Here is a 22,487-nt window from a genome sequence, read left to right as displayed (position 1 = left end):
AACAGCAATGGCAATGTGTTATTCCTAAAAATATAGTGCAATGAGTTACCACTCTTATCTCATGCTCCTACAATTTAAAATGCTAGTTAACTTAAATCCTCTTAACTTTTTCTAATGTCCCAATTTGTTACTTATAAAGTCAAATTCAACCTGATCAAAGAGTACTGAATTAAAAATATTAAAAATTGGGTGCCTGGGTGGCTCAGTAGATTAAAGTAACCCACTCTTGGTTTCAGCTCAGGTCATGATCTCAGGGTGACGGGACTGAGCCCCATGTTGAGCTTTGGGCTTAGCTTAGAGACTGCTTGGGACTCTCCCTCTCCTTCTGTCTCTTCCCTCTGCTTGCTCTCTTTTTCTCTCTCCCTGACTCCCCCACAAAAATAAATAAATCATAAAAATATATTAAAAACCTATTTTCTGAAAACATGCCCCAATACTAATCTTTGTCTCTATCAACTACAATAGTTAGAAAGACAACCTTGCCTGGGTTTTAACTTTGCAGGATAGGGGGATGAGATCAATCTAGAATGGAACTTTTTGTAACAATGTTTGGGTAAAATACGTAAGTTTGAGTTATATTAACACATTAATTGTACAGAAATGCAATCCCCATGCTAAATTAGACAGAGTTTATGGAAACGGTTGTAGCAGCTCTCCTCACTGGGGTTTCAGAAAAGTAATGCCCTATTATTACATTCCCTGTATGTGATTAGCTCAGGTCCTTTGCATCTAGAGTTACACTACCTGTGCGTCACCCTTGGGAGAATTGAGAAAATAGTCACTGAAATCACTTTCTGTAGGACTTGATTCGCTAAAGGAACCCTGGTTGAGGAGGCTGGCTCAAGTATGACTGCAGAAAAAACTTCTGACCCTTAAAGATAGGTCATTTTTATACCATTAATTCACAAAATCCCTCAGAGTACAGGTGTTTTACTAGGGAGAATAAAGTACACCTGGGAGCTAATATGAACTAAATGGTGTTCTTTGGCTAATTTGCAGTAAAGATTAAACTTCTGGCCTGATTTTATTTGTTGGTTAGTGAATAATGCAGTAACACATGAATGACAAATATTTATAACAATATAGTCAATAAAATTTCAGTTTGATCTACCCTGTAATTTTGTATGTATCTACAAAAGAAGATATTTTATATATTGCATACTTATAAATCAGGTTTTCTGGTAGAAAAGTCAATTTATAACTTGAATTATACTTAAATTATAACATAAATATAATTATTTACTATCATAAAAATTGTAAATATATTAAATTAATAATAAATATACCCATATTTTATGGTGTTCCCCAAAATACCCCAAATACCCCAAAATACCACCCATTACTTAAATAAGCATCTCGTAGTATCAGCTAAGCCAGGGCTACTGCATATGGTTATACCCTACATAACCCCAAGGTGTGGCATTTATATAGATTACGTGAATGGTCCTTCTATAGTTGTGCAATGCAAAACCCATGTAACAGCATATAAGGATCCTGAATTTAGCCTTACTTAATCATTCTCAGTTGTATGTAATTTAGAGTGACTGGTTTTTCCTAAACATCATATTTGACTGCCATTTTCCTTCAAAATCATAGTGCACTTAAAAATTTTCAATTTACACTGGTAAAATTATGATACTCTCTATTCCTGGTCTTTCATCTATATAAGAGAAGACTTGAACCCAAATCAGGTACTTACGGTTATGCTAATTATGAAGCATATACACAATCATTTGCTAAAACTACTCCTAAACTAAAACTACTCTCAAGGGATCATCAAAACTCTTTTCATTATAAAATCCAATAGATATTTTGGCCCTCATTATATTTGAGTTTTCTGCCACATCTCACACTTGCCACTACTTTTCTCTTCAAATGGTATCCTTGCATAGATTCAGGGGCATAACACTTTCTGGATTATTTTGCTGTCTCACCAACGCAATTAGTGACTTTTCTTTAGGGGACTGTGTTGCTGTGGCATAGGGCTCCAGTCACAGTAGTACTGTTATCTTTCCATTCTTGCTGAGGTTCAGTGTGGGTAATAATACTCAACCTCATGGTTCTAAGAGCCACCTGTATAACCCTGATGCCTCGATTTATTAACTCTAGCTCTAAACACCCTACTTAGCCTTAAACTTTTAAAACTCAATATCCTAGATATCTAACACTCAACATGTCTAAAAGTGACTCCACCCCTATCTCCTCCCAATCTCCACCTTCCTCTGGACGACACCACAATATATCTAGTGCTGTTCAGCTAAGAAGGAAAGCAAGACAGAGGCAGACACAGAAATCACAATAGACAGGACGGGAAACAGTGGGGGATTCTTCAAGGGGGCTATCTCAGCAGTAGGTTAGAGGGGCATAGGGAAGACCGTGCACAGAAGAGACAGCTTGGAAATTAGCTTTGGTTCAAAAGACATTTTTTTTAATGATGTATAGTCTAATTTGTTCCTATAACCTAAAAGCTATGAAAAAACAAAGGATTAAAGAATCATGAGCTTACCTATGCAATCCCCGTTTGAATCCTGCTTATACCCCATGTTGCATTCACATCGATAGCTAGACACAGTAGGTATGCAACGCCCATTTAAACAGAGATTAGCGTGGTGCTTACAGATATCTATCGTCTGGTTCAGAATAGCTACAGAAAAATCAAACCATAAGTGGTATTTCAGCATTACAAGATGTAGTACTTTTATTGAAACTGATTTTTTAAAAGGATATTTAATAGTCCACTCATTACATGTACATATCAAAGGCTCACATTATTCTATATTTTATTAAAACTTGAATGTTGAGGATCTAAAAAATATTCCTGAGACACATGGTTGTAACTCGCATTTGTTAAGTGATACATCTGGAAACTGCCCGTAATGATGTCTTTTCAAAATTTCAGGAATGTTCTACTGTACATTTGAATGCTTTCCATTTCTTTTTTTTCCTTAACTGCTGAATATTCAGATAGTAAATAGGCCATCAGCCAAAAAGAATAAACACAACACTGTAGGACATCATTAAATATTATTAGCAAGAGCAGCTCTTATAAAAAGAATGAACTTAAATGTCAAGTACACCAGTGCCAGTTCTGGCCTGAAGCCCAAGTTATTCAACAAAAAAGGGTGAGGAAAAGAAAGATATTTCATTAAAATATTTGGATAGGCACAGAGCAAGACTTATTCAGTTTATCTCAGTTGAGAAATGGTTCTGGAAAATAATTCAAGGGGTGTATGAACAGGGCAGCTGCAAACGGCCAAATGAAATACACTGGAACTAGAAACACACTCTTTAATGGCGTCATCTGGACTGGAGTATGACCATGCTCTCATCTTTATTTTCAAAGAAAACCCGGGTCACTCTTCTTTTCTCCAATTTAGAAAGTTTATGGAACAGGAAAATAATATTTTCTCAGGCATTTTTTTACTACTACCTTGTATTTTAGACCCTGAAAGAGGTTTTTACGTGCGTGCGTGCACACACACACACACACACACACACACACACACACTCCTTTTGAAAAAAATGCTAGGTATTATAAAATAATTTAAGGCAGAAAAATAAACAGTCTACACAAAAAAGTGAACACTCACTTAGTCCAGTGATGATGGGCCCCTGTCCCCCGGCCCCTACACCAGCTCCCCCAACTCCAGGAGAAAAGCCATTGCCTCCAGGGATGGGGATGAAGCCTGTCCCTCCTGGGCCATAACCATTGCCACTTGGGGCAAAGCCATTCCCCCCCGTGCCTCCAGGTCTGGAACCAGCATTCCCTGGAATCCCTCCTATTGGAAGTCCATCCATGCAAAGTCTGCGATATTCCTCTAGAAGAAAAGAAAGGTCAGTTAAACACAGATTGATGTCCTTCTGCATGATAAAAGCAATCTGTACACTGTAAGAACATTTTGGCTTATCTATATTATTTGATCTGAATAAAGTAGTGTATTGCATCTTGATCCATGTTTCCAATGCTAGAAGTAACAGGGAAAAGTATAGATGTTTCAGAAAAAAAGTGAAAACCTATTTGCCATATTTTAACTGAGTTGCATAACCAAAGAACTGTCTATATGTGATATGTGCAGTTTGATTTTATGTCCCCAAGTGCAACTCATAGAATTCCAGATACAACTATGAATTCAAGAAATTTACTCATGCAGATAAGAATCAAAGCTTTCCATAATTCTTTCTGTAGATCTGGTTTTACTTAAAACTTCATCAGTATCACACCTACACATATCTCCCATCTCCTTTCTTTGCTATAAGGAATTACTATGGCTTCAGAATACTTTTTATATATTTGGATTTTAACAAAAAACAGTGTTCAGTTAGCTTTTCAAACTGAACCTTATTTGTCCAAGTATCAAAGCTGAGAGAAAAGAAGCAAGACTGCAACAATCTAATTATTTCTTCATCTGTTCTCAGAAAGAGGACACTAGGGTCAATAGAAATGAAAATTATTTAACTCAGACAACTGTTTCAGTATTAATATTACTATTATATATTATTGGTGAGACCACGAGTTTCCAAAATCATTACACTATGCACAAATAGTGCTGTTGTTTAAGCTTTATTACTCAATTTTGATGTTCTAGAGCTTATAGATTTTGAAAGAATGGGCCTTAATCTTTCTCTCCATAATAGTACATATAGATACCTATCTTCATAAGCATAGTTCAAAAAGTTTAGTTTTTTCAGAATACTATAATTTAACATAGAGACAATATAATAAAACATACTGATGTGACTTTATGTGATTGATAAACATTAATCCTACTTTACCATTCATATCACATTAACAAGAGGAGCTACTTCTCATTCATCCTTAGGTAATTTCCTGATATAGTCTCAGGTATATGGTTAGTTAATCCAGCAAAGTAATGAGAGGTATCCTCCTACCCTTTTATTCTTAACCTTCAGGTCATTAGGAAAGAGGAAAAATCTTCAAGGATTGGGATACTAGAAAATAGGGACACTCCTGAAATAAAATATAAATGAAATTATTCAAACATACTCAAACCCCTGAAATGAAAGATCAGGAGGTTTTAAAACTGAATCAAAATACTGATGTTCAAAATAATTTCAAAAAATTACTTGCAGAAAGACAAGTCATAATCAGTTTTTGGGAATTTTTCTGATATTAATAAAGTGTATAAAGTCAAAACTGATACCAAGTAAATAATGCCACCCAATTCCTCACAAAAACACAGTATTCATATTAAAGACAGTGCTAAGAACACACATATGGCTTGACTTCAAGGAAAAGAACGAAGTACACTACTGTTACTGATTTTCCAAACGCTGCCTGTGCTGAGGAGACAAGCAGTTGGCTGCTCACCAGAGCCTCTGACGGGACAGGCCTCAGGAATGGTTCCAATGCCCCAACAGCGGCCGGGCTCACAGCAGCACTGCATTTTCGTCATTCTGCCCGGGAGCTCTTGCGCACAGCGACCATTCACCAGGCCCGAGAAACATGTGCCTGTTCTCTGATCTGAACATGTGGAAATAAAACAGAAGGCATGACAGAATTATTTCAGGTTCTTATGTCAATTATTTGACATATCAGAAGAGGGTAAGTAAAGAGAATTATTCCACTTACCTCTAATATATCTATTTATTGTCTTAGTCTCTATGACATTTGTTCATTTCTTTATTTACTGAGCAAACATTCACTGAGAACCTATGCCATGCCATATTCCAAGGATACAGGAATGAAAGATGTGAAGATGGTATGTGCTCCTATTACACTAAGAAGCCAAGCCCAGACAGATTCAGAGCTTGAAGGAAAGCAAGAACCCAATCCCAGCCTAGATTATCCAATCCCCAGCTGACCTGCTGAAGCATAGTATTATTTGCCATTGAGAGTTGTGGATTGTTTGTTACACAGCAATACCTGACTGATAGAGTTGCTATTCTAGAAAGGGTGATCACAAACAGCTCCTCTCAGACAGGAGCATCTGAGCAGAGACGTGCATAATGTGACAGCATGAGCCACTCAGTTATCTCAGGGAAGAGAAGTTCAAAGAAGAAGAGGATGTAGCCACAGAAGAGAACACAAAAGGGATAGTGGAAGCCTCTGAGCTCAGAGAGCTATCAAGGACAAGATCACGCACAACCCTCTAGACCATGAGAAAAGGACTTCTGGATTTTATGTGGAGTGCTCTTAAGAGTCACTGGATGCTTTCAGTTAGAGGAAAGGGAAGGGTCTACGTTTTTTAGAAGATCACTTTGGATGCTGACAGTAGCAAGTGCAAGAACATCAGTGAAAGTAATCGGTGAGGGATGATGGTGGCTTGGATGAGGGTGCCATCAGTGACAATGATGACAGTGGTCAGATGGCAGACATATTCTGAAGGTACAGCTCAGGGAGTGGGATATGAGAGAGAGAGAGTTTTGGAAATTTCCTAAGTCTTTGACTTAGACAGCTGAGATGGGAAGATAAGGAGAAAAGCAGGATTAAGGGCCTTAGTCAAGGCTTTTCTCTAAACTGTGGTACATTTGCGATGTTGAATATAGGAACCTAGGACCCAGAGGAACGGTCAGGCTGAAGGCATATACTTGCGAACGACCTGTGTATACATGCAGTTGTAAGCTGTGAGGCTAGTAAGACATTTTCAAGAAGTAGGGGCAATGGATTATGTCAAATGGTGATGACAGGTCAAGTCAGGTGAGGACCATGCTGTAACTGGGGGCCTGGCAGGATGCTATGGCGAGGAGATTGGGCATTATCTTGCAATATTGGCTGTAGAGCAGTTAATATGATCAAAGAGGACTCTAATAAACATCATTCTGCCAGCAAAGTAGAGAATGGATCAAAATGGAAGATAAAGGCTGAAAGACATCATTGAAAGAGAACATAAAATGCAAACTTGCATTGGGATAAAACATTAATATCAACTATAAGCCCTGTGGGCTTCGACTGAAATTGACTTTATTGTAAGCAATAAAAAAAAAAAAAAAACTATGGGTTTAGTTCATTATCTATTATTTAACTTTCATCAAGAAGCTTCAAAGAAGTTTGGCTATGACTGCAAGAAGAAATAAGTACCACAAAAATCAAGAGCTGCATATCGATAGTGTAGATGAAGCTAAAGCCTAATTTTTTATACTAGATACAGAGTTTAAAATAAATGTATTATTTTCTCAAATGGTCTGTAGTATACCTCAGGCTGCTTCTAAGTGACTGTTCAATAAGTGAATTGGGTATAAGGTACTCCCTGTAAGAATCAAAACACCTCCTTTCACTTCCCAAAAGAAACCTAATATGTCCAAAACCCAAGTACTAAATTTGAAGCACACATGCATACTTGAATACATTTCACCACCACAGACATTTCCTAAACTTCATAAGCTGAGCTTGAACAGACAGTTACTGGGAATAAGTTCACAGGTAGGTTTCTGTGCCCAAAAATGATGGAGGAAAATAATTTTTGGAATATTTATTCCAGGAACCCCGAGTATCATATTTCTACATTTACTCAGCTGCTACATTCCTCAAGAATAGGATGTGAATCTAGATAAGAAAGTCCTAAACTCTCTAATAATCATGGTTACAGAACACAGTTACTACAAAGTAGGCTGAATGTATTTCTCTCTTAAAGTCTTCTGCAAGGAGGAGGTTGTACCACAAAGTCTGAGAAAAAAATAAAAGACAAAAGTCAGAAAACAAAAGAAGAGAAGAACAAAACCATAGCCTTGAATCAGAAGATTTAGGTCTCCCATCAAAATCTTACCATCTGATTTTGCAACTATACTTAACTCCTCTTCCTCATGGAACAGGTTTAGTGGCAGAGTTAAATAAAACAGTATTTGTTCTGTTTCCAAACAGAATGGTGGGTTAGCTATCATGAATGCCCCTCCCAACTGAAACATCCTGCATAAAATATGAAAAAATATTTTAAAAAATACATCAACTGGCTGGTATGGAAGAAAGGGAAAAACAGAGTCACAATGACATGAAAATAGGAATCTTAAGAGGTAAGTACACAGCTAGGTTTCAGCCTTATGGCTTCTGCAAAGCTCTAGAGACTGTGAATTTCAGCCCTGATATAGTTCCATAGGGTCTACAGCATAAAAGGAAAACCCCATATTCCCTCTTCCAGCACAAAACTTCATAGGAAACCCCATAAACCTGGGGCTCCAAAGAACTGCATCCTTGGTATAAGACTATAATGTACAGGTGGACAGCTAAGACTGAGGGGAGGTAAAAACACATCTCTCCCAAGAATCTTTAACCACAAGCTCTTCCTCAAAGAGACAGCTTTGATGTCTCAATTCATAGTAGGTTTGTGGTCTGAAAAACTTCAAAGGAAGACTAGGCTACATCAAGGTCCGCAGGCCGGGATACCGGATACCAAGCAACTGGCAAAAGCCAAAACAGGACAAAAGAGGACTTAATATTATGCAGGTCTCAAAGAATTCCCACAGACAAGTCCCAAGAACAGGAGTAGCTAACAAGAAAATAAATAGCTAAATAAATGAGTGAATAAATAACACATAAAGAAACAAGGCTCCATTAAAAAGCGGCTGAATAAACATCAGATATCAGATACAGAACGGTCAGACTGATTCTGACAGTTTGTGATTATTTGTAATGACAATTCATTTAATATTAATTATAACTAAATTATATTTAATATGCTTAAGACAATGAAAATCTAAAAATGTGAACAGGTAAAAAGAGTTCATAAACCATGAAAGAGGGACTTAAAAAAATTCAGTGAAAGTTCTATAAAGGAAAACTCTCACAAATAAAATATTTAGTAATATATCATGCAGTGTACTGCACATGAATGAAAAGAGAATTAGTGAGCTCCAAAATATATCTGAATAATTTATCTTCAGTGTAGTTCAGAGAGATGAAGAGATGGAAAATATTTTTTAAAAGAAGGTTAAGAAATGTGGTGGTGAGCATGAGAAGGTAACATACATCTTGTAAGCATACTAGAAAGAAGTAGTTAGTAAGAAAGAAAGAAGAAGTAAGCAGACTCGGGGAGAGGCAATATTCAACAGATACTAGCTTAGAACTTTCTTTTTTTTTTAAAATATTTTATTTTATTTATTTGTCAGAGAGAAGGAGAGAGAGAGAGAGAGCACACAGGCAGGCAGAGAGGCAGGCAGAGGTGGAGAGAGAAGCAGGCTCCCTGCCGAGCAAGGAGGCCATGCGGGACTCGATCCCAGGACCCTGGGATCATGACCCGAGCTGAAGGCAGTGGCTTAACCCACTGAGCCACCCAGGCGTCCCAGCTTAGAACTTTCTAACCATGCTGTGAGACAATCTCAGATCTCGGAAGTCCAATAAATCTAAAGTGGAAAAAATAGAAAGAAATCCACAGCTTGCCATGTCACTGTAAAATTGCAGACCAATCAAGAAAAAGTGAGGAAGTTAAAAATGGCTGGAAAGAGAGACAAATCACCTGCTAAGGAATATTTAAACCAATCACTGGCTTTTTAATAGCACTAATGGATGCTAAACCCCAACTTGAATATTGTATCTTCTGTATACTATAATAAAACAGCTATCAGCCTGAAATTCTGTATCCCAAGAGACCATCTTTCCAAAGGGAAAATTAAGGTAATTCTCAGGAACACACACAAAAAAGAAATTAGTTTTTCTACCAAAAGATTCTTGCTGAAGGGAGTTTTAGAAAATTTTAGAATTTTTTTTTCTTTCTTTCTTTCTTCTTCTTCTTCTTAAGTCAGTTCCATGCTGAGTACAGAGCCCAACACAGAGCTTGAACTCATAACCCTGAGATTAAGACCTGAGCTGAGATCGAGAGTGGATGTCTAACTGACTGAGCCATCCAGATGCCCCCTAGAAAAGGTTCTTCAGGCAAACGGAAATCTATTCCAAAATAGAAGGTTTGAAATACATAAGGGAATAATCAGGAAAAATAGATATATGAATAAATATAAACAAGCACTAAAATATTACACAGTAATAATAATTATTAATTTGTTGCAAATACAGAATGGCAATTGGATAGAATTTTTAAAAGCTAGAAGGGGAGATCAAAGTGTGACCATTCTAATATTCTTTTACTGTTTAGATGTGGGTAAAATAAAGATTAATTTTACACTTTAAGCTACACATGCATCTAAAAATACTAGAATGGGGGCGCCTGGGTGGCTCAGTGGGTTAAAGCCTCTGCCTTCAGCTCAGATCATGATCTCAGGGTCCTGGGATCGAGCCCCGCATCAGGCCCTCTGCTCAGCGGAGAGCCTGTTTCCCCCTCTCTCTCTGCCTGCCTCTCTGCCTACTTGTGATCTCTGTCAAATAAACAAATAAAATAGAAAAAAAAAAAAACTAGAATGAACACTAAATCCACAGAATTATATAATTTCTGAACTTTTAAATTTTTTTTAAAAATTTTTATTTATTTTTTATTTTTTTATAAACATATAATGTATTTTTATCCCCAGGGGTACAGGTCTGTGAATCGCCAGGTTTACACACTTCACAGCACTCACCATAGCACATACCTTCTCCAATGTCCATAACACCCCTCCCCCTCTCCCAACCCCACCTCCCCCCAGCAACCCTCAGTTTGTTTTGTGAGATTAAGAGTCACTTATGGTTTGTCTCCTTCCCAATCCCATCTTGTTTCATTTATTCTTCTCCTAGCCCCCTAACCCCCCATGTTGCATCTCCACTTCCTCATATCAGGGAGATCATATGATAGTTGTCTTTCTCTGACTGACTTATCTGAACTTTTAACTTTTAACTAAAAAAAGTTAAATGGAGTGTGGGGAAGGAAGGAAAAACCAATAAATAAGAAAGAGGAAAAAAGTAACAAAAAAATAGGAAGCACAAAGAAGGTAATTGAAATGTGAACATACTGGTTACTAAAACAAATACAAATGTATTTAAATCTCAATTTAAAAGACAAAGATTGGGGTGCCTGGGTGGCTCAGTGGGTTAAAGCCTCTGCCTTTGGCTCAGGTCATGATCCCAGGGTCCTGAAATTGAGCCCCACATTGGGCTCTCTGCTCAGCAGGAAGCCTGCTTCTCTTCCTCTCTCTCTCTGCCTGCCTCTCTGCCTACTTGTGATCTCTGTCTGTCAAATAAATAAATAAATAAATAAAATCTTTATAAAAAAATAAAAAATAAAAGACAAAGATTTTCAGACTGAAAATATTTTAAGAAATTAGATCTAGGTGTTTAGAGGAGACACATTTATAAACAAAGGAAGAAGAAGAATTGAGAGGAAAAAATACACAGCAGGCATATACTTAAACCTCCAAGGCCCACTCACAAAATGAGAAGCATAATGAGATAAAATAGACAAAAAGAAAATATTCAGAAATAGACCGAGAAAAGTAAACAATGTTAGAGAGTCAATACATACTGAAAAAAGGGTCAATTCACCAGGAAAATATAATACTTTAGATATTCATCACTTTGTAACATAACATCAAATTACAGAAACAAAAACGTGGAGACCACAGGGAGAAACTGAGAATTCTACTATGACAATGGGATATTCACACAACTCTTTCAGTAATTGACTATATGGTAGGAAAAATTCAGTAAATGAAGAAAAAAATGTGAACAGCACAGGCAACAAGTTTGAGCTAATGGATATATCTAGTCAACTGGAGAAAACACATCTTTTCCAAGCCCACATGGAAAATTTGCAAAACAGGGAAACCCCATACACTCTAAACAACTCATGGGTCAACTACAATATTGAAGTGTAAAGAAGGTACTATGTATAAAAATGAGTAAGGGCTCATCAGGAATCCAGGAGGACTCTATACCAACCAGTCCCAGACTACAGGAATCTGCAATGATATTGTGAGAGGTCCACAAATCTGTATTTACAGTGAACACTGCAATACAAGTATAAATGCCTCATCATATGAAGCCACTACTGTGATTTCCATATATGAAGACTGCACTGTGACTAATAAAATACAAATTCATTTAAATGTATTACTAAATACTCAGTTGCTTTTCCATTATGCCATTTCCTAAAGATACTGAATTATAATTCAGTGTAGTTCTAAAAAGCATCTTTTTAGATCAAAGAGCAATCTTCAAATTCAATAAATATAAATAACCAGCGTTCTATACAGTTTGGAAATCTCTGATCAGTCCTAAGATATATAGGAGGAAACCATGTCATTTGTGATAGGGTGGAAAGGGAGGAAGAGTGGATTAGAAAATAAATCATAACTTTTTAAAATAAATTCTACTATTAGTTTCTTCTAGTAACATTAGGGAGGCGGGTAATCTTCTTCTAATCCCGTGTGTCAAAACCATGCTAGGATAAGCTACAGATCAATTTGAAGCATCCTCGTTAAGATCTCCCCCAAAACACATCTCAGTGCAAAACAGGGGCTCTCTCCTTTGCACAGCAGAAATTAAATGGTCCTTAGAAATCTCTGTTTTAAAAACATGTCACATGGAAGAATATCTAGAATAAAAAATGGACATAAAAAAAGGGACACCCAAAAGAAGTAAAAACTGTCTAGGCACACCATCCCTTGAAATCGGGAATTACTAGGGGCAAAGGCAGATGAGGCATATTTATGACACAAAAAGGATAAATCCTTTGGATGCTTGGTGTTATGTTTAACTGCAGGACTGATATGCCAGAAGTAATAAAAACAGGTCTATTTTTCTAACAATCTATCACCCTCACTGCATTTCTGAACAAGGTTTACATGAAGTCTCATTTAAAGCCACACTGTGGAAGAAGAAGCAATTCATCTTCCCTGATTAAAATATAAATCTATCTTGAAGCAAAATAATGGTACTTTTATCAGAGTGTTTTCATGGCTTGACATTTACTCTAAGCTTGATTTGAGAACTAATGGTTAATTAGACAATGTGATGAAAACCTAAAAGCTGGGGATTATACCTCGAAATAAACAGATTCCTGTTGAAGGAGTTTGGCTCATTTAAAATGAAGGATTCAGCCGGAAAACACTCAGGTTAGAACACTGGTGATCCTAGGTGTTAGGTAAATAGCAGCCATTGTTTCAGGCTTCATCCCCTGATCCTGGAGGACTGCACCTGCCTCTTTGATGGTCTGGAGCCTACCTGGGTTTCCCTTGACTAATTCTGCAGATTCTTGTGATTTCTCAAATACTTTCATGTAGGCTTTCATGTTGCCATTACACAAAACTAACTAGAACTGGGAACAATGAAAAAAGCAGAAGTACTGTGGTTCCTAGGTTTATCGCTTCCTTTAGAATAGTGACAGGTTTCTTCCTTACTATCTAACCTTTTCTTTCTAGGACCTTCCTTCTTAATTAAAACTAGTATCTCTGTTCCACCAGTGGAATTGTATGTGATTCTGAAGTTAAAAGTGAAACACTACTCAGTCTCCTGCTGCATCTCTGTCTCCCTTTCTCCCTTTAGTTAAACATTTTTAGGCATTCTGGGTTATCCCTCAAGTGTTTTGTTGCAAATACGCATGTGCCCATGGCCACATAGGGAGCTGCATGACAACAGCATATCCCGGTCATCACTCCAAATCATTGCATGAAGACCTTGTTTCTTTTAAAAAGCTTTTCCCCCAGGGGTGCCTGGGTGCAGTGGGTTAAAGCCTCTGCCTTCAGCTCAAGTCATGATCCCAGGGTGCTGGGATCAAGCCCTGCATCAGGCTCTCTGCTCAACGGGAAGCCTGCCTCCCTTTCTCTTTCTGCCTGTCTCTCTGCCTACTTGTGATCTCCATCTGTCAAATAAATAAATAAAATCTTTAAAAAAAAAAAAAAGCTTTTCCCCCATTGATTTTCATCTCTGGTCTATGTTCTGCTCGAACATCTTGATAGGCTTTCACTGCCCTCAGGATCAATCTGAAACTCCTCAGCATAGAAGTTAAGAACCTTAGCAACCAGAACTTAATTTCAACCATCTTTCTTGTTTTTTCTCCAGCTATTCCCTCCCTCAGCTCTCTTTCACAGATATATTCTTCACATCCTCTCCGGAGCCCCTCAGACATTTTCTGTGTCTGCAGTCTTACTCACACCTTTCTTCTTACTCAGCACACCCCTGTTCCCTTCAGGCAATTCCTACCTGTGTGCCAAAGTCTACATCCATACCCACTTCCTCAAGAATTTTTGACTTAGAGAATGCAACGCCTACAAAATGATTTAGCAGTTAATCACCCATGGCCTTAAACATTTTCTTTTATTATTATTTTTTTTCACATTTCTGTTTTCAGGTTTTGTTTTCTTAAGAATATTCCAAGACAATATTGTGCACTGAAACTTTTGTAAGGCTCAAGAAAATGTCCTCAGATGTTGTGGCCATAAGATTTCTACATGCTTATTGCTCTCATTTCCTGAACTTTGCTGGCTTTGTTGCTGACTGGTACTTTCAAATCTCTCTGCTTAGGGTTCCTGCTGGATCCGTGTTCACAACAGCAGACATATCATCTTGCATACAGAATTTGCTCACTGCTCTTATCAGTTCACTAATTACTCACTGCTGTCTGCTAGTCACTCTCTCTGCCTACATTACAATGTGGAAATTAGGTATTAATAATGCCAGAGTATTCCAAAATGACATCAGGGTCTTTAACTATGATATTAAAAATGCTTCTAAGAAAAAGATTATTAGCATGTTTCTACTCTTTTTTAGAATGGACATATGTTAGTACTCTATGTTGAAAAGAAAGCTCTGTTCTGGATATTTAAAAAAAACAACTTGATAAAACATATTAGATAAAATTACCTTAGCATATGACTTTTATATTTAGTATACAGTAAAATGCGAAAACCACCCTAGTTTGAAATTAAAATGTCCAGCTAAATTCTTCTGCCATGTGAAATCGTTTTCCTACACACAAAAGAAATAAGGCAGTTTATTGGTGCTTTTTTTTTTTTAAGATTTTATTTATTTATTAGTCAGAGAGAGACAGAGAGAGAGAGCGAGCGCACAGGCAGACAGAGTAGCAGGCAGAGTCAGAGGGCAAAGCAGGCTCCCCGCCGAGCAAGGAGCCTGATGTGGGACTCGATCCCAGGACGCTGGGATCATGACCTGAGCCGAAGGCAGCCGCTTAACCAACTGAGCCACCCAGGTGTCCCTTATTGGTGCTTTATAATGGGGTTTATACTCAAGATATTTTTGTTAACTAGAATAAGAAATGGGGGTGGCAGGGGCGCCTGGGTAGCTCAGTGGGTTAAAGCCTCTGCCTTCAGCTCAGGTCATGGTCTCAGGGTCCTGGGATCAAGCCCCACATCGGGCTCTCTGCTCAGCGGGGAGCATGCTTCCTCCTTTCTCTCTCTCTCTGCCTGCCTCTCTGCCTACTTGTGATCTCTGTCTGTCAAATAAATAAATAAATAATCTAAAAAAAAAAAGAAAAGAAAAGAAATGGGAGTGGCATTCAGCATATGCCACTCTCAGAAAAGAGCTGCAGATAACATGCAGTTTCATATTCAAGAAAAATTTTTGAGTCCATCCAACTCATTATTGTTAGTATATATGTGGTTATGAAATAAATGGCATGGACATATCCATAACATACATAATTTAATCATAAACAAATGCAGTGCAAGAAAAAGACAGTCTCAGATTTTAAAATCAAAATCAAAGATCTCTTACACATTAAAATATTAGATTTGTTTTTTCTCATCTATAGAAAACACATACTTATTCCAAATGTAACAGAGTTATTCAAAAAAGTTTTAAGCTGCTTACTTAAGTTTAACAATGGTTTTATAATTTTGGAGAGCCACTCCTCCCTCCTTAGGGGATCTTTGTTCCTGGGTCAGGATGTTGACCCTGGAATGAACAGGGCCTCTTGCTTAGCATGGGTCTCACTGTGCTTCAGCTTTCTGTAGCTCAAGCAGGCTCTTATCTTGGGGGCATATCACGTCCACTGTATCACATCCAGTAGGATGCCAAAGGATGCAAAGCATCCTTTAACCAACACAAAAGTCTCATATTCGACATCATCTCCCTCATTCCTCAGATGGTTTGTCTATTCATTTCTAAAAGATTTACTGAGCCCCAACTTCCATACAAGGCACCATGTAAGGCTCCGAGGGAGCAGCGTAAGGCCGGACCAATGGAGCTCCCAGTCCAGCCAACAAATAAAGCACAAGTATCTGTGCAGTGTGCTGAAGTCAGAAATGAAGGAAATGAAAAATATTATGGGGAAGGCTGATTAATTTTGCCCAAGAAGAAAGTGTGATATCTAACTGGGGACTTAGAGGATGAGACAGGTTTTAATGATCACAGAAAGAGGAAATCAAGATGCTTCAGAAGAGTGGATACTGTGGGCCAAGCCACGGCAGTGTGGTCACAGAGAACAGTGAGAGGTATGTGAGTGTGAGGCAGCAAGTCATTAGCAATGAGTCTTTTTTTTTTTTTAATATTTCATTTATTTTACAGAAGGAGAGAGAGCATGAGTGGGGGAGGGGATGCAGAAAGAGAAGGAGAGAGAGAATATCAAGCAGACTTGATGAAGAGCACAGAGCCTGATGCAGGGCTCCATCCCAGAACCCTGAGATCATGACCTGAGCTGAAACATGAGTCAGATGCTTAACTGACTGAGCCACCCAGGTGCCCCAGCAATGTCTTGACTACAGATTGGTACCAGGTTCTAAAGGGCTTTGAATGTCCAGGTAAAGACTCAGAACTTTATAGAGGCAGGCAAGAGATAAAGAGAATTTATCATAATTTCATGGCAAACCAAATATCTGACAGTGCAGAAAAACAACCTCCATAAATCACCATGAATCTTGATCTTGATTATCTGAATATAATGAAGAATATGCCTCCTTTTCAATGCAAAAAAAAAAGTGAACACAAATTTTTTTTGACAAGTATTTAGAAATGTAAAAAATCAAATACAAAAAATTAATTTGGAAATATTATATAAAAGATTAACATTTGTGTCAAATTCTTCTAACTAGTTTGTTTCTCTTCTCAGCCCTTACCACCTCCATTCTAATCCATTCCCTTTGATTACTCCACCTGCCAAATAAAATATATACACCTGATGTGGATGTCTAGAACTTCACAAGAATAACCTCACTTACTTCTTCAGTCTCCCTTTTTATTCTAGCCTTATTCTAGAACGTAAGTTTCCCAAAACTAGGGTCTATGGCATGAGCCAATGATGTTCAATGGTGACTCCCAAATTGGTATTTCTCCCACAGAGTTGAATCCATGCCTATTTCAAGCTGATGAATACATGTATGTGTATGTACACAGATTATCCTCCTACATAGTTTTAGAAAATCAAGCCAAGTGGAGGTTTGACTAGTTTTCAACCCTCACAGACCTCTGACTTCAAAATTAAATTAAATTAAATGAATTAGACTTACATGTGGTGAGTCAACAGTCACACTGACCCTAAAACCAGTTAATTTTCTCCAATTTCTACACTTAATAGTCCACATATAATGTTTGACCTAATGTAAGATACAAACTTGATGCATTCATAAAGAACAAACCACTATCATTCAAATCTCACTACTCTAAATGGGAGAGGGAGGCCAGACATAGACATCCTACCTCTCCAAGCAGATTGTCAGCACAGTACCGGAGAAACCACTCACACTAGAGACCTTGATACCTAGATACAGGGTCTCCACCTGCTTGAAATAGCTAAGGAGGCAGTGTAGTGTCAGAGTAACACAGGGGAAGGAGTCCCAGAGATCTGCATTAGAACACCGGCTCCATCTGCTGGAGGTAAGTCACTTAGCTAACCTCTCTGAACCTCAGATTTCTTTGTCTGCAAATCTGAATAATTATACCTATCACGCAGAGCTATCAGGAGGATTACATAACATATGGGTCCAGGGCAGCCACATCCTTCCTCTTCTTCTCTTAACCATAATCAAGAATGTTTTGCTGCACACTTACTAGAAGAAACTGAGGAACAGAGGGGTCAGTGGGCAAGTCAGAACTTGCCCAAGGCCCCAGAATTCTGAGATATTGAGGTAATACAGATGTGCAGTGCCTTACACATGGCATTGGTTTCATAAATGGTAATGATTATTTTTACTACTACTCCTTCTGTTTTTTTCTATTATAGTCACTGTTATTCTTCTACTAGTATTTATGATGACAATATAGTATTCTCAAGGAAGAATCTACACCTCTCACATTCACATTCACATTGCATGGTGGCCCTAAGTTTAAGTTTTACTCAATAATGGATGACCAAGACCATGACTGAGAAATACTGTTTCATCTTTCCAAACAAGGGAAAACATACAAATATATTCGGCTTTACTTTGAATATATTTAAAACACAAATTAAAGGTGTCAGTTTCTTTTTTGTAATCACTCTTTTCACTAAACAAGCTGTAAGTAAATAAGACCATGACAACATTCATGATTCATAGCAACAGAAGAAGCTTTAATTACTACATTCTGTCTCTCGAGGCAGATTTAAAAAAAGTATCTTTCTTTTGCCTTTGTGTCTCTAGCACTGGGCAAGAGCAATGTCTTGAGGAAGTCTTCCTTCATTTCCAAAATGACACTGACAACATAAAACAAACCCAGATGGCTTTTGAAACTGAAGTCTTTGCAAAGAGCACCTGGTCTATCAAGCCCTCAACAGGGGTGCCATTTATTTTAAACAACCTTTCAGCCATTTTCCCAATGGTTTTATAATCGTTGCCATCTTCATACACGTTTGGGCTATTCTGTTATTATAAAGAAGCACTGTACTGTGCCTTCAAAAATCCAAGGCTTACCGATGCACCGAGAGCCATCTGTTGAGGTGACGTAGCCACGTGGACAAATGCAAAAATAGCTTCCCACGGTGTTGGAACACTCGCCAGTCTCACATATCCCAGGAATGATGCTGCACTCATCGATGTCTAATCAAGGGAAGGAGGAGAAGATGATTGAGAAAGGCCTCCATTAAACAGCTTGTTCAAGGGATTTTTTTTTAAAGAGTATCAGAGCACTCATGGTTGATTAGGTCAGATCATATAACCCTGAGTATACTCTTGTTTCAGGCCCTGAGGAATTTCTCACACATATCTATGGGAACTGAGATGAAAGTAAACTCCCATGGCAGTAACACAATGCCAACTAAAGCAAAACTCTATATCCTTTTCTCCCCCACCCCACAATTGCAATTTAAATTGAAAATAAGTAAGATGCCAATGTTTTAGTTTCTATTCTATATCAATTAGGGAATTATCCTACTACAGCCTTAAAAAAAACACATATAGGGATTACATTTTAAAATGTGGAATAACAGAATACATTTAAAAATTTATAGCTGATTTTCATGCTAATTGTCTGAACCAAGGGGTGGTAGCAAGTAGTTTTTTTTGTTGTTGTTTTTTTTTTGTTTTTTTCTTATTTGGCTTCAGGACATGTTTTTGTACTCACATTTGAATATGGGTGTATTTGACATTCTCAGAATTAACTTTAAATCTAAAATAATATAGAAACATGGCAGAGGGCAAACTTGGGAGGCTTTGGGAGGTGTCCAGTTTTCCCATTGTACCTCCCCGCTCTTACCCATTCAGCTTACTCAACTCTTGGACTAGTCTATCCCCTTGCACGTTCATGAAAGGTCTGCTTTCTTTTAAACTTTAGTGAAAGCAGAAAACTGGGCCATTTATATAAGTATTAATGTATTTTTCCTCTTGTTCAGTAAGCAGAGAAAGGTGGAAAGTCAAACAAAACTACAATTAAGTACACTGGGACCTAAATATTAATACAACCTAAATATTAATACATTTAAGAGGAAATGAGCAATTGTGAGGGAAATCCAGCCACAGATGCCTAGGAGTTGGCCGTCTAAGGCACAGAGCTAGTAAAGACCACTGAATACAGAGAAGGATTTAAAAGTCATAAACATAATGATTACAGAAAAGCAAACCTAAGCTTTTAGTTTCTTTTGAGTTTTTAGTTGCCTATTTATTTTTTAAATGTATCAAAAAAAACAGGGAAAAAATCATATTCTTGTAAATATAAGAAATTTTAAACCCCACAATTTAAAAAATAGTTGGCAATGCCTTTCCTGAATTCCTCCATTGATCTAATCATTCTTTTTTCCCCATTTATTCTGACAAGTTACTCTTGCCTACTAGCTGTGTCATGAAGTAACTATAAGCCTGTGTGTCTTCTTGGAATGTTCTCATATAAAAAAGTTACCAGATTCAGACATTCCCTGAAATAATATCTTCATTTGAGGCTTAGCAGTTAGCCACTGAAGGCACAGGGGTAAAAATCAAAATTGACCAACTCCCTAAGAGAGATCAGAATTCTAACATGAATTGACTACATGAGAAGCAAGTACATAATGTGGTGCAGTTAGCATCAGATTTAATTCCACAAAACGAAACCATGTGTGCAAAATTAGGACCTACTGCATCTTGTACTGCTATCTTAGGGCCGTTCATCTTAGTGAAATGGAACGTGAATTCAGAATAGAAAGAAAACTAGAAGGACTATGCTTTAATCACTGAACACACTGATTAGTCACTTGAGGATAAGGAAGACTATACAAGAGACGAGCACACAGTGCAGCAAGCATTGCAGAGGTGAGACAGCCCTTCTGATCCTCTACAGTCATAGCAACAGTCCAGGCACTTATGGAGTCCAGGGCTGATCTAAATACTTAAAAATTAGAACCCTTACGTCCTTCATTTAAGCATTAACTCTTATTTCCAAGCATTTCTTTTTATAATAAAGAACTTCTTCATGCTCTACTTCCAAATACCATCCCTGACAATGAAGAATAGAAAACTGAAAGAGGTTTGACATTTTTCTTTTTCAAGGAAAAGAAAAACCTGGAACAGAGAAGAACACATGGAGTGATATTAAACTTGTGGTTTTTGTGTTAAATATTTTCATGCACAAAAACCCCATGATTCATAATTCTTAGAATTAACTAGGAACCTTAGAAGGTTAGCTTCCAAATAATTGTATGAAAAAGGCTCCTACTAAAGTATTAAGAAATCCTATATGGACACTAGGAATGTATTTCATTTTTCAGTAGCTACCCACCTAAATTTTAAAAATTCATTGCTTTTTTTTTTTTTTAACTGATCAAAATACCCTGCATGTCAATGCAGTAAAGCCTAATGTTTACCAATTTAAATCTAGCATTAATACTTATGGTAAGAAGGATGTGTGCCTTCAGCTCTTTTATAATATTAGTTCTTCAAGATCATATGTCACAATCAGATTTGAAAGCAGTATCTTTGCAAATATAAAAAGTACACTTGCTTGGTAAGATACACAGGAAGTATGTCTAAAGATAAGCCTATTCACTGAAAAAGGCAAATTCTTAATACAAGGAGTTGGTTTCATTCATCCTCAGCATATCTAATGTGCCTCCAACAACCTTCTGTTGAGCTTTTTTAAAAAAAGTTTATCGGATCAGAGAAAGACAATTATCATATGATGATCTCTCTGATAAGAAGAATTTGAGATGCAGGGTGGGGGGCTGTGGGGGTAGGGAGTGAAAAAAATGAAATAAGACAGGACAGGGGAGGGAGACAAACCATGAGAGACTCTTAATCTCAGGAAACAAACTGAGGGTTGCTGGGGATTTGGGGGAGTAGGGATAGGGTGGCTGGATTATGGACATTGGGGAGGGTATGTGCTACGGTGAGTGCTGTGAATTGTGTAAGACTGATGATTCAGAGACCTGTGTCCCTGAAGCAAATAATACACTGTATGTAAATTTTTAAAAAAGTTTATTTATGGGGATGGGGGGAGAGGGAGAGCTCCCACGTGGCTCAGTTCTTAAGCACTAGACTCTTGGTTTTGGGTCAGGTCATGACCTCAGGGTCATGAAATTGAGTCCAGCATTGTGTTCCATGCTCAGCACAGAGTCTGCTTGAGGTTCTCTTCCCCCGCCCCATCCTTTCCCCCACCTGAAGTTGTGTGCTCTCTCTCTCTAAAATAAAAATTAAAATCTTTAAAACTTTATCAGTTTGGTGGCTTTGGTCAGCAAATACCAGAGAAGTTGGTCTAAAGGGTCATAAACCAAAAAATTAATAGCTTGCATATCTCAAGTCCATATGGCATGGACATCAGGGTTGGTTTAAGTAAATGTCTCTTGGTCATTTTCTTTGAGATTTGCTCAACTATACACTCTGTGCTTTGATTTCATCCTTATGCTGTCTTCCCTGATGGGAACAAAACAACTGTAGCAGTTTTCTAGGCTTGACCTTTGACCCCAGGACACCTAGTAGAAGAGAGGGTGTCTCTTCCTGGGGCTCTCTTTTAGAAGGGAGGAAGCTTTTCCCCAAGGGCATCCAGCAAACCTTCCCTGTTGTCCTAATGTTCTGAGCTATATTCCTCTAGCCAGGAGAATATGCTGGTTGGCAAAGGCCTGGAATCCTGAACCAATTACTGTAGCCAGTGGAATGCACTGAGACTAATAAAGAACAACAAAAACTAAAGCAAAAAACAGCATGGATAAGTACATTTGAATAGAGAGCACAGCTGAAGCATGGAAAGTGTACCAGAATAGATAGGAAGCTGATGGAAAATGAGCTTAGCTAGTTAGCCATAGGCTGAATCCTGGATAGTCCTCCCAAGGACTTTGGCT

General features: G+C 37.8%; 1 protein-coding gene across 1 annotated transcript in view; it reads right to left on the bottom strand.

Moving 5' to 3' along the window:
• The window catches only part of FBN2 (fibrillin 2), a 260,961-nt gene that overhangs the window by 115,798 nt on the left and 122,676 nt on the right, over window positions 1–22,487 (bottom strand). The window contains exons 8-11 of the mRNA XM_046000771.1: window positions 18,658–18,783; window positions 5,330–5,482; window positions 3,591–3,818; window positions 2,507–2,644 (exon numbers count right to left, since the gene is read on the bottom strand). Coding sequence (XP_045856727.1) covers window positions 2,507–2,644; window positions 3,591–3,818; window positions 5,330–5,482; window positions 18,658–18,783 — 645 coding nt within the window. The remainder of the gene's footprint in view (window positions 1–2,506; window positions 2,645–3,590; window positions 3,819–5,329; window positions 5,483–18,657; window positions 18,784–22,487) is intronic.

The sequence above is a fragment of the Meles meles genome, chromosome 3, assembly GCF_922984935.1.
Source record: "Meles meles chromosome 3, mMelMel3.1 paternal haplotype, whole genome shotgun sequence".
Classification (NCBI taxonomy): domain Eukaryota; kingdom Metazoa; phylum Chordata; class Mammalia; order Carnivora; family Mustelidae; genus Meles; species Meles meles.
Note: the sequence above shows the minus strand (reverse complement) of the source record. Positions and strands in the feature narration are given on the sequence as shown.